General features: G+C 39.6%; 1 protein-coding gene across 3 annotated transcripts in view; it reads right to left on the minus strand.

Moving 5' to 3' along the window:
* The window catches only part of diaph2 (diaphanous-related formin 2), a 340,142-nt gene that overhangs the window by 309,073 nt on the left and 17,865 nt on the right, over nt 1–13,204 (minus strand). For all 3 annotated transcript variants that reach the window (XM_035160754.2, XM_047340479.1, XM_047340478.1), the window contains exons 5-6: nt 9,535–9,639; nt 3,388–3,408 (exon numbers count right to left, since the gene is read on the minus strand). In XM_035160754.2, coding sequence (XP_035016645.1) covers nt 3,388–3,408; nt 9,535–9,639 — 126 coding nt within the window. The remainder of the gene's footprint in view (nt 1–3,387; nt 3,409–9,534; nt 9,640–13,204) is intronic.

Here is a 13,204-nt window from a genome sequence, read left to right on the forward strand (position 1 = left end):
AACAAATAGAGCAGGAAGACAGATAAGTCACTTTAACTTAACAAAAAATCAACCAATCGCGCAACAGTAAAAGGTATAAATTGTATTCATTTATGGAGAATACATATGATTATAATCCTGTATTAGTCCCACTATTATCCATATTCTATGTAATTTCATTAAAGGCTATTTTTTCTATTTAATACTGTGACATCTCCTATTTGAACCCTACGTTGTCATAAACTGTTTTAAATTTGGAAACATGATCCGCACAACAATACAGCCAGGGAAAGAGGCCAATGTAAAAAATCCTTTGAGATTAAAAGAACGAAACTTATGGATTCGGAAGATCATTTTCTAAAAATAATAGCAGCTTCATCAAGCCTTTTCTCGTAAGTCTGAGTTGTTTTTGAATCCTTGATCAAATCATACTGACGACCGTACACAGAGATTTTATACAACTGCACTAACCACCCCTGCCCAACATCTCAGAGCTGACCAGCATGTTAACATGGAGATAGGCATCATCTGTCCAGTCCACACAGATGTTGATCACCCCCCCGGTGGTCCGGAGATTGCTGCGTTTCAACTCACAGAGCACACAACTTGACTCATAGACTGTCATGCTCTCAGCAGCATTCCTCTGAGCTGCAGAGTTTGTCAATGGCAGTGCAGAGAAGACTGAAGTCGGCTTTCGCAGTAACACGGCAGGAGCCATTGATGGATTGCTACAACATGGCCCCTGACTAGTGACATGAATCAGGCCAATCTTAAGAGACTGATGCCGTCGTCGTAGTGGTCAACAGGCAGCCGCAGCACATTGTGAAGAGAAGATGTGTCTGGTTCATCTGGAGAGTTCAGATGTAACTGCAGGCATCTTGTTACCTATATGTGTGCTGCTCTTATTTCCCTCAATCTTGCTTAAGGAGGTGAAGAGAGCGTATGAGACTTAGCAATGTTGCACACTTACACGCTGCTCAGACTGGATTAGAACCAATTCACACAGTCCTCTTTCCCCCCCTCCATCTCTACTGGGAGAGGGGAAAGTGCCAGAGAGATTTCATGCCTGAGACAGAGGAGTTACAGTTGTGTGTTCCCTATGGACAATCTTAACTAATACTCGCCTTCCAGCACACCTGAGAGCGCTCTAACCCACTGACGCACGCTGACAGCGTGAAAATGGGAATCTGCCAGCAAAGCAGAGAGCCCACCATCGGCAAACCAGGCTAAATGCTTTCTCTGCTTTTTCCTCTTTCAGTGGAGCTTTTAAGAATGACAGCTCAGAACTATCACTATGTTAACCATACGTGCTATTGCAGGGTTTACACAGAGGTTGCAAAGGCCGGTTCAGATGCTTCAGTGTACACTTGAGTTTAAAGAAACTTCTTGACAAACTGGGTCCCTGGCACCTTTTGACATGGTTTGCAGAACGTCTGAAAGTAGGCCTCCACATCTCGGATGAGCAGTCATGATTACAAGCTGGGGTAATGCTGTCATATTCCATTTACTGAACACAATGTGACCATTGCCGCTGATCGAGAGCTACTCCATCCACGTTCATAAAGGCCAAGCCGAGAACCCACTCTTCTCACAGAAATAACCAAGCACAAAAGAACCGTTTGACAAAGAGGGAGAAAATGCAATCGATACAAAACGTCTCTGTAAAATGCTTCAAAGTCTGAGAGCATGGACAGACCAGTAGTCAGGTCACAGTGTGCTGCTTTACCTTGTCTGTGTTCCAGTTAAGCTTTACAGTCCTCTTAATCCTTACAAAGCTCTCAAAAGGCAATGAAATACCATTTAAAGTGATAATTCAACATTTGCTCAACCAATAGCAGAGCTGTCCTTTTATTTCCACATTAAAAAAAATAACATCAGAAACTGTTCTTTAAAAAAAATCATGTGGGTGCCACATTAATTTGCCAACACTGTACCAGTTGCTTATAAAGTACAGTATAGACAACATTACATTTTTTCAGGATATCTTTTGTTAACTGGTAAAGTGAAAAGACAAGAAAATGATTTGGTAATAAATTAGTCTTGTATGCTTCATTTCTTTCAAAGAGTGAGGTTTTGAATGTAAATTCAAACATTAAGCCATAGACTGGGTCCCAACCTTCAACACTTGGCACTGACCTGGCTTCTTAGATATTATTGAATTTCGATATCTAAGACATAAATCTTATCAGTAACATTGAGCCAATAAGCATACAGCAAGCTTGAATCATGATCTAATGTCGCTGTTGATTGGCTGTCCAACAATGTTACTGACATGTCATAGAAGCAAACAGGAAAAAAGACATTACACCCACAGACAGGGCTCATAGGAGTTGTATTTTGAGACAACGACAATGTGCGTCTCAAGATTAAAAGCCATGGATCCACTTTGCCAGGTTCAATGCACGATGTAATTTATGCAAAAAGGACATTGCTGCCTGGACAGGTAAAATGTAAAGTTTGATGAAACTCGAGAGTCGCTATGTGTTAGAAGAACCGCAGCCATTTTCCTCTCAACATTCAAATCCACTTAATGTCAGAGAGCCTCCCTGACTGGGAATTTAGAAGTAAAGATTTCAGCCAACTTTCACAGTTTTTTTTATTAAATGTAACTGTCCTGTGATTTGCATTGACGTCAACTGGTTGACAGTGACTGATCAACTTGAACTGACTGAGAATATTGAGTCAGGTGACATCAAACATCATAAATCCAGCTCCTGCAAGGATCCATGCATCATCATATTCATAACAAAATTATATTTATAAACCTTTCTAGTAATTTCTCCATTATTAATACTTGTTTAAAATACACTGCTTCACCATTGTCGAAAATAGTTGAAAGATATCCAGCATCATTTTGCCAAGAATACTTTTACCAAATTAAGAGGCCAATATATCTGTTCAGGGCAGAACAAATGTATGTGATTGTTTTCCCACTGTCTCCAGCTGTATTCTCAGGAGTTAGAGCGGAGTTTCCACTATTGGAAAATGCACTTTGTTCTCACAAACAGATGACACTGCAGATTATAAGCATTTGTGTAAAAGCTATCTCTTTGTTGGTTGCTAATAGGCGTTACACTGCAATCTATTTCAAAAGAAACTGCAAAAAAACAACAAAAAGCCTTCCAGTTAATTTTCAGGCTGTATAATTTCTAAATCCCTCATTTGAAAGTGCTGCCATTTTACATGCAAGAATTGTGCTGACAATCTATAGCCTTTCCAAATTATCAACCATTAGCAATATCAGTGCTGAAAATAAAAATCCAGGCCATAAAAATGGCCCCACTAGCACACTTTGGAACTCGCTCCTTGACAATGTTCCAAAAGGATATAAATGTGTATGTATGTGTGTTGGGGGGGAGACATAGAAAAAACAAGTTTCAGAAGCCAAATAAATAATGGGCTACTTACCGGAACTTTGCTCCCAGTTATCTGCATGCAGCGATCAGCGGAGAAGGTTAATGTGCAAAAGGACACAAATAGCACAATTATTAGTAGGCTGTAGAGTCCTCTCCATTACACGTTGAGGCATTGGCGCAACTTGTGTGACATCAAACATCCTTCACACAATTACAGCACACACAATACAACATTTGTAAAAAGCCAACGAGAGAACTTTCATAATAATGACATCCTGAAGATTATGTCTGTTTTCGGAAGCTGCAATTTTTCAATTTTTTAATAAAACAGACACATGAAATGCGGATGAATGAAAAGAGTAAGACAAGCAAGCTCGTGAAGCATGGAAACACAAGGTATTATCAATACATGGCAACAACATCTGTGGAAGTGATGAGTCAACATGCTTATAACCACACAAGGGACTTTATTAAACGATTGGGGTGAAATATGATTGTCCTTGTGACTGACTGACAAAGACTCAAAGATTCATCCCAGAAAAGGAACAGAGGCTTGTGCGGACAAAGAGGCCACAGAGTGTCTTCCCGGGCTGAAATCAATCAGCTGCCATTAGCACTGGGCTTCAAGTGTCAAATTTGTGTGGCAGAACTACATTGAGCACATGCAGTCAGCACGATTCTAAGAGTTTAACCTTGTTATCTGTCAATAGTGACAGGCAGCAGGAGTGTGTTTTATTACCGCAACTGTGGAGCTTGTTTCACAGTCGGAGGGCGTCTGTCAGCTGAGTAAATGTATTCTAATCTGTGACTGAGCTTCTCTTTGACGGCTGCATGTTGCCAAGGAAATGCATTTGACTGCAGGAAGTTACAGAACACACTTCCTCGTCTTTTACCACTTCCCACCCCCCTTCCCTTCATTCTCTTCTAATCTACCATTCCATTTCTTTTATTGTCAGTTTCAAACTGCAAGTCTGTGGCGATTTGATGCTTGATTTCCCCCTCTCCATCCCTTTACCAGGAGTTTATGATCACCATAAAGTCTGTTTTACGCATGCCGCCACCTGACCACGCACATACTACTTTTTAATCATACCATCTGTCCACATATTTCTTGCTCTCCAATGCAGCATGTCACTCTTTAAAAGGTCTTTGCACGCAGGGGACGTTTCTGTGTGATTCATTTGCACATTTATATATATTTTTTAAGTTTTTGTAATAAGAACTCTGACACAGAAGGTGAATGGTGAATCTCACAATGCAATGAGCGATTTTTCTGAGCTTTTGTACCTTGAAGTAAGGAATCAATCAATTGCTGTACAATAGTATGTTAGGCTATACAACAGCATAGCTCAGATAGATTGCCAGTTTATAGGATCCCAGTAGGGTCCTCTGCGTCCTCAGATGTGGCTCTAGCATTCCCACCAGGACTTCAAAGTGTCCCATTGACACTAAAGTATGTCAGGAGCCTGGGCTGTGGTGGAGCTTCAGTTTATTGTATGAGGTAGGGGAACTCTCCTCTTTCTCTACCTTGTAAAATAGGAAATTCTTCTTTTGTCGTGTGAGGAGGAAGACGAGATCGTCTTCACTGCATGATACTGAAGTCATAATTTTTTTTCTAAGGAAAGAGCTGGTTCAAATTTTTTTATTGAAAATGTGATGCAAATTTGCTTTGCTGCTGGTATGGCTAGTTTAATAGTAAAGAGTTAAGTATTTCCCATTATTCGTTAAGCCCCCGGTGTGTAAAGACATGTGATTACTGCCGGCTAGAAACATTATAATGAGTTACACCGACAAATCAGAACACAGACATATTCCACAGATGCTGATGCCTGCAATTGCTCATTCAAATATTTAAAATCTTGTTTTAGAGCAGGTTGACCAAAATAACAGACACCATCTTGAGGCTGTACACACAGGCAGGAAAGAGCTTGAGGGGAACAGCATAGTTTCATTAACAAGCTTGTATGTTGAATACAACGTGACACCTTGTTCTCAAACAACTGCTATGAGGTATAACTACCAAGTTATTGGCTAAATGGTGTGAATGTATTTCCATGCATTGTGAATGTGTAATGCTTCCCATGATTAAAAATGCCCTAATGTGTCAGTGTAATTATTACTCCAAAGGCTTGCCACCGTACCGTCAGTACAATTACTTCACCACTATATTTCATTAAATTTGACTCATCTACAACTAAACTAAATATTTGTTATTTGAAAGGAATAAAATGGAAAACAGTATTAGTATGATTTTTGGGAGCAGCAGCAATAATGTTTACAGCAGCACTGTCACTTCAATATATAGCTCAATAATATAAACAAATTTAAAATGTCCATAAAGTCTATTTAATAGAAAAACTGAGTGAAGTTGAATGAAGAACATCCGTCACTGCAGATTCACTGCCTGCAGGTAATGTTGCTAGAAGGGGGAAGCTGCTAGAAGATTACACACATTTTAGTTTTAACTTGTTCACAAGTTCCAATTATTAAACAATAGAATCAAGTATATTGTGCATAACATGCTGGATTGAATGGGAGCAGTTCAAAATATTTGTATACATGGTTTTCTATACATGTGATAAAGCATCATCTCTATTGTAAACTGAAGTAAAACATTCACTTCAAACCGACTCCACCTCTGTGCTGTCCTCTGTGCTGTCCACTGTGATCATAGAGGAAAAAATGGTCGAGAACATTCAGCATTAATTTGTTGCTGCTTTCTTTGGTTCAAACGTTGTATCTCATTATGGTATTAAAATCCCTGAGTGAATGCTAGACACGTTCAAATAAAATTGTTTTTTTCCCCCAATTCATCGTGTTCCAGAAAGTGTGTATTGCACATTTTTATTTCTCTATGTCAATAAAAATAATTAATCAGTCAGTGCTAATAAATACTAATTATTAGTATAATGATAAAAGGCCTTGATGATCTGAGTAATGGTCAGGCCCCATTAGGAGAACAAGGTGGCACATTGATGGTCACATCAAGCAAAACATCAGCCAAATCAAAATAATAATGGACCATCCCCTCAACCGGACTCTGCCATCATCTTTTCTCCTGCAGGTTGAGCCACATCACATTTAAACAAGAAAATATTCACTGTCTGCAGAAAAATAAGTAATTGTATTAGTGTATAAGGAATTAGGCAGTTTTAATGAGGTTGGCACACATTTACAGACAGAAGAAAGAACGAGAAATGAGGTGAGAGAGAAAGACAATGATTCATGCAAAGCTGATGGTCAAGGACGTCCACAGACACACTCCTGCAAAAGCGGGGCTGGATACCATTGAACGGCTCATATTCAGATGAACAGGGTCAATGTTGAAGTCTCCCTTGAAAGGACATTCCATTTTGTGCGAGGGGTAATTTGCTAGTCTCCTGCTGAGGCACCTTGGTAGATTATGGGACTGTTCTCAATCTTGCCTTGTGATAGACCAATAGAGAGATGGCAATTCACAAGGGAGGGGAAAAAGGCTTTGACTTTCATTTGAAAGATATATTTTACTAGAGTAAACAAAGTGATTACTACCCTTTTTTCATATTAGCTATCATTTGAAGTCAGATATCTTAATATAAGTACAGTGCTGAAGCCTTTGTGGTATATCAACATGCATGAATGATGAATATACACACAAAAAATTGTATATTCTGAAGGAAACATCAAGCACCTAAAGCAATTTAAAATAAAATGTCCCTTTAAAAATAATTTTGGTTGCTTTTTGTTGGGCACTAAAGCACAAGTTCAATTGAAAGATCGGCAAGAAAAATGGGACACCTTACTGGGGGATATTTCTTGTTACCACAGTATTTACTGATTTAAAATGGGTCTAGCTCTTGCAACAGCTGTAGGCTGAGAAAGAAAGAGTTGTCGAAAGGAGAATTGGGTCCGGAGTTTACCCAGTCTTTCTTTCACGTCTCACTCTGACATTTGCGTTCACACATGCACCTTCTCCGGAGAGAATACAGAGGATCTGCGGAGTCCAGTGCTTGTCTGAAAGCAGCTTAAGAAAGCTGGTGACATTCATGAATTTCCCGCTTGTATTTGCAATAAAATATACGTTTTCAAAAAGTGTTGTCCCTGTAAGAGTAAGATCAAAAAATATTATCTTGACAGATGTTCTACTGGGATCATCTAGAATAAAACAAAAACAGAGAGGAAATTCTTCCGAAGCCCCAAACTGCAATCTCACAATGCTACAGACGTCTTTGGTGGGAAAAGATTGAGTCAGATCAACAGTGAGAAGCACCACAGGAAAATAGAGACACACCAAAACCCATCACCACTTTCATTTCCAACGCAACATACTGTATTCTCTTCTACTCCACACTGCATGCACATCAGCAACCACAAGCACCATTAGCCCCAGATAACGCCTAAACTGGAGAACTTTTGCAAAACAAAGCAGTTACTTAAAAACATTAACGCATGAAACCTGCCTAACAAAGACTGACACAGGGATCTAAAGCTTAAACCAATGTCATACTTATTAGGGCTGAACGATATTTTTTATTATTAAAAAATTGTATTCATTATTTCTATTTCTAGCAGGACGGGCTGATGTATACACTCTGAAGAAAGATTTAACTCATTTAAGAAAAATATCGTTCAGTATAGTTCAAGCAGTTTTTTGCAATACATCTATCGCCCATGTTGATATCGCGCTGATGGTTAATTTTAGATATATCTCGCAGCCCTTGTTGTCAAAGAATATGTTATTATTTTCAAGTTATATATAGTTAGTCTTTTTATTTATAGTTATTTATAATTGGGTTTGTCTAAAATATAAAGCCTTAATTGCATATCGTTATCGTAAGGGTTTGATAATGACATCTTAGGAATCATTCACAATTTTTTATATATATCGGCTGATATATATTAAAAACAAATAATATATATTTGTATGAGGTATCAGCCCCTAAAAATCCATATTGGTGAGGCTGTGACTGCAGAGGTCATTTGATAGCTGTGTCACATTAATATCAGTCTAACACAAAGTCTAAGATTAGTCGTCTTGATGTATTATCAGTATGTAACATAGTGTGTTGATGTACAAGTGTTCTAGTGTAACTGTATGTGTGCACTTGCTTGAATCTGTGTATGCAGATACATCATCACTGACGTTCAACCGTCCCCCTTCTTCAGTCCTATTAAAAGTGATAGCAGGGAGCTGACAGACATATTGCTGCATATTGTCATCCGTCCTTTGACTACACAGATTACGTTATTCATTTGAATAAAATATCGGCGCTCGCGAGGCATAATGGGCCCTGTGAGGAATTCAATCATTTCGGATAATCATCATTATCAATAATGCCAGTTAATTACCATAACAATGAGGAAGGTAATGAATGATGATGTCAAGAGAGTACTGCCCAGTTTGAGAAGCAGTGGGGACGGATATCACTTTCTTCTACGGTGCAGATGTGAATTTTATCTGACAAGCGTGGCCATAACTTCAAAAGATGATTCAAGAATTCATCATGCATTCATGGATTACAGTCAAAAAACCAAGCAGTACTTTTTATTGCTGATTTGGGATTTAAGTGATGATGTATCAAGTCCCTTTTTACACTACATGAATCAGCAGTGAGATCCTAATGTGTATGATTCTCAATATAAACTAAGTCTGTCAGAAAGCAGAAATAAAATTGTGTGGTGAAGGAATCTTTAATTTGAATTAAACACAGGCTTATCATGGGTTTATGCTGAACATTGCCTAAAATCGTTGTGTTCTCCTCTGTACCGCTGCTGAACCAAAAGTTCTATTAGACTTTATTTAAACTAAAATCAAAGCGGACCACCACCGGGCATAAACACTCATGCATGTTCACCACTGGACCAACAATCTTCATGCAAACACGCAATTGAACAAGCAGTGACCATCCACCTGGATTTGAGAAAGTGAGTGACTACAATTTAAAGCCCTTAGATTGTGACAGAGAAGGGAAAACAACGAAGAAAAATAAAATCAAAATTTGCAATCAAAGATATGGGGCTCGAGCGATGAAGAGTGGAGCGTGAGACAATGACAGAAGTCAGGGTGCGTAAGGATGGAAAAGCAAGCAATACAGCACAGGATCAAGTTAAACTCTAAAGAGTCGAGTGGGGTGTCATGATACTTCAACGCACCCACTACAATTATACAGTACACTTCACATAACAATGATACAGCTCTCAAGTTAATTCTCTCACTTACGGATTTGGCAGTGGCGGAAATGTACTGGACCACCATCTCACGTTTGGTGCTTAAGTCTTTTCCACGCAGGGGCTGTTTTCGTTCCTCATTCAGGTTCATGTCCTCCTACACAAACACACAGACAGCAAGAGATTTAATGCACAATAATGGTAGAAATTAGATACTTTGACGGGGTACAGAATATCAATAAATGAAATAAATAAAATGTAATCTGTAGGAAAGAGGATTTCATTTAAATGAAACCCGAAAGTTGGACCGGTGATATTTACCGTACAATAGTTTCCCTTGAGAAGAAGAAATGTTTCAGATTTTGCAATCAGATTATGTCCTTCTATAATTGAATAAATTACTTTTGCATCCATGTTTCTATGTGAAAGTCACAAGGTGCAGCAACAGGAAATAATGACAGTAATAATTAGTCTTTGAAATGAAGGCAGCAGCAAGGCTACCGCTATATAAACTGTGCACCCCAAATCTGAGCAAGCGAACAAAATCAAACAACGCTGCTTCTATTGAGGGCATGCAATCACATCAGATAGGCTGAATAGGGGGTATCTGCATGTTATTGGGAGTATTATCTTTGTGCTACTTTAATTCGGCATCACAAAAGACGTCTTTCATGTGAGAGACATCAGGGGATGGAGCGAAGGCCGGACAGAGCACTAAAAGCTAGGGAATGACATGATGATTAGAATGGAGGGGGATGTTTATCAGAAGCACTCTCTCACAAAGAGATGGCTAGAATGAACAGAGAAAAAAACATCCTCCTCAGGGTTTCAGTATGTTTGAACCTCAAGTTGTGGAGCCATGCTGCCCTCTGCTGGGAGGCGGGGGAAAATCCCGTGTCCTCAGGTTTGGGTGAACGGATTTTGCAGTGACTACCCGACGACCAAGTTAATGTAGAATTACAAATTAAGCATGTCACTTCTAAGTAAGAACACTGTATTATGTAACGGCTTGAATATCTTAACCACAAGTAATGTAATTCGATTTGATTGTGCTTCATTTGTCAGTGAGGCACGGGCAGGAATCCCATCCAGGGCATCGTGACCTAAATTCTTTCAACTACATTTCCTCTAGTAAATACCCTCGGAGCTTAAAAACTATTAACATTTTGTAGAACAGGAGGGAAAAAAAGCAAGGCTGAAACTTCTACAATTGGCAGGTTTTTCACCCAAGGAAACCGGCAGGCATTTTAATTAATCTTTGAACCCTGCTAATTTATCTGCTTAATTGGCATTCAATAAACGAGGCAAAATGTGTCAGGGTGAGTATGCTGTGGAGGGGTAGGAGGAGAGGGCCTGCGGGATGCTTGCCAAGGGGGCGAACTGGAGGAATGAGCCCTCCATGTTTAGTTTCTAAAATGATTAATGCTCTTTTATTAAATATACACTCTCGGGCTTCATAAAAGAGTCCCAGGATATCTTCAACTACGCTGCTGGTGAGTCGAAATGATGAGCTCCGAGTTTGTATCAATGACTGTGGAATCGGCAAGAAATATCCTCTTGAACATTTTGTCTCAAGTTGGGCTTAAAAACCTCAGCTAAGAATTACCCAGCACAAAATATTCTGCACTTGTCTGTCTTATGCCAAAAATGATTTTATTCTGCATTATGAGGTTTCCAGGAACAGCGTCTATCCCAGTGGACTGCTGTTACTGCATATATATACACAGCACAGTCCCAAGTAGTAAGACAGTGACACATTATGTTCACTCTTTTGGCTCTGCACTCCAGCACACCGGATTTAAAATGAAACAATGACTGAGGTTAATGAGCTGACTTTCAGCTTTAATGGTATTTGATGGTGTCCACATCCCCACTGGTTGAGCAGACTTGTAATCAGAGCAGGCGACCGAGGAGGTTTTGAAAGCCAAACGGTGTAATGCTCTTGACTGGTCAAGTCAGGCACCTAAATCCAACTGAGCAGGTGTTCCACTCCCAGAAGAGCAAACTTATAAAGATGCAGTAAGTGAAGATGGCTGCATTACAGACCTGCTAGCGCTCATTCTCTGAAAACAAATAAGTAAGCTAAATATATTAAATTATTAAAACAATTAATAATAAATATGTTGACTTAAGCTTTTAATTAGACCAATACATTTTATTCACCCAAATTTCAAGGACGGTGGATGAAAAGTGCAACAATTTAATTAATTTATTGATGTAGAATTAAGCATCCTCAAATAAAACTGGAATTTACCAATTTACTTTAAAGCAAATGTTTCCTCCAGTGACTTCAGAAAGTTCAGAGTCAAAGCAACAAAAATGTGTCACCGTCCTCCTACTTTGAGACTACCCTGTAGATAAAACATATAGCATTGGAAGGAATTTCAAAGTCCCGCAGCACGAAGAGGCTGCAAATACAGCCCCATCCACAGAGCCACAGGCTTCAAACCAAAGAAAAGAGCAATTAATGGCCACCATCAAATGTGTCTGTAGGTGAAATAAATATGAAGAGTCCGTGCCATGGGGAAAAGCGGATCTAAGAAAAATAGAAGACATATAAAAATGTTTTGCTTCAACTGTGACAAATCGATTATTTTACCCTCGAGCCTGATCCATGAATGTGTCAGGGCACACACAGTAACTCTCTGTGGGCTGGTTTTAATGTCCTGGGGTAGGGTGTAACTGCTGAGGGATCACATAGGAGCTTATTAGTAGGAGTGACAATGGCGTATATCGAGGCACATAAAACCTCAAAATAGCTACAGCAGCACTGCAACGTGACATTCTTCTTTCACCGGTCCTCTGTCTCTGCAAGCACCTCCAATCCATACACCACTCCTGACAATGAGAGGACATTCTCGAAAGAATGGGAAGAGAAACACACGGGCTCTGGTATCAAATCAATCCTAATAAGGATGCTCCTGGAGGTTTTCATGCTGACGGACAAGTGCAACTATCATCAGGGTAATAATGTCATTACGACTGCTAATGGCCAGCTCAGAGGACTTAAGTGCCAATATGCAGCACCCATTGACACAAATTCATGGCAGGAGGAGGGAGACTTTCAGAATGGCCATCTTCACAAAACATCCACCACAGCTTTCCTGTAATGACCCTTCTTCACATAATTAAGTGTTGAAGTTATGATGAAAGGGGTTTGTGACACATCAGGATGTATTGTGAAGGCTTCACAGCTAACAGAACACTGATGAAATGAGTTCACACGTGACTGTGGTAAACCTCTTGGATTGGGGTCTGCTACTGCAACACAGCTGCCTCCTGAGTGAGATGCAAATACTGGACACCGGCGGATTTGGTGCTGTGCATTTTGATGAGCGGGCTCTGAATTCCTGTTGCGCACGCCCTGGGAAATACCAACGACAGGACAAACGGGACAAAGTCCATTGTAAAGCCAGTGCTGAAAGTAAATGTTTTTTACTCATTCCTTGTAACTCTCCCTGTAGTTTTATGAACATACTCCTGCTCTCAATGATTAGCTTCAAAAAGTCTAGTAAAGAGTTCATTTGGTTTTCCTCCCCACTGACGGAGGGAGTCTACCAGTTCCACCAAAACCCTTTGATGACCTTTCAGTAATAGGCTATGTGCTATTCAGGCTTTGAGATACACAGCGTAATGTGTAAACCACTTTCCAGAGAAAAAAACATTCTCACTATCCCCAAGTCATTAATGCACAGTCGGTGGTCTCACTAATATGGCATTGG

This window comes from Hippoglossus stenolepis, chromosome 7 (genome assembly GCF_022539355.2).
Source record: "Hippoglossus stenolepis isolate QCI-W04-F060 chromosome 7, HSTE1.2, whole genome shotgun sequence".
Taxonomy (NCBI): Eukaryota; Metazoa; Chordata; class Actinopteri; order Pleuronectiformes; family Pleuronectidae; genus Hippoglossus; species Hippoglossus stenolepis.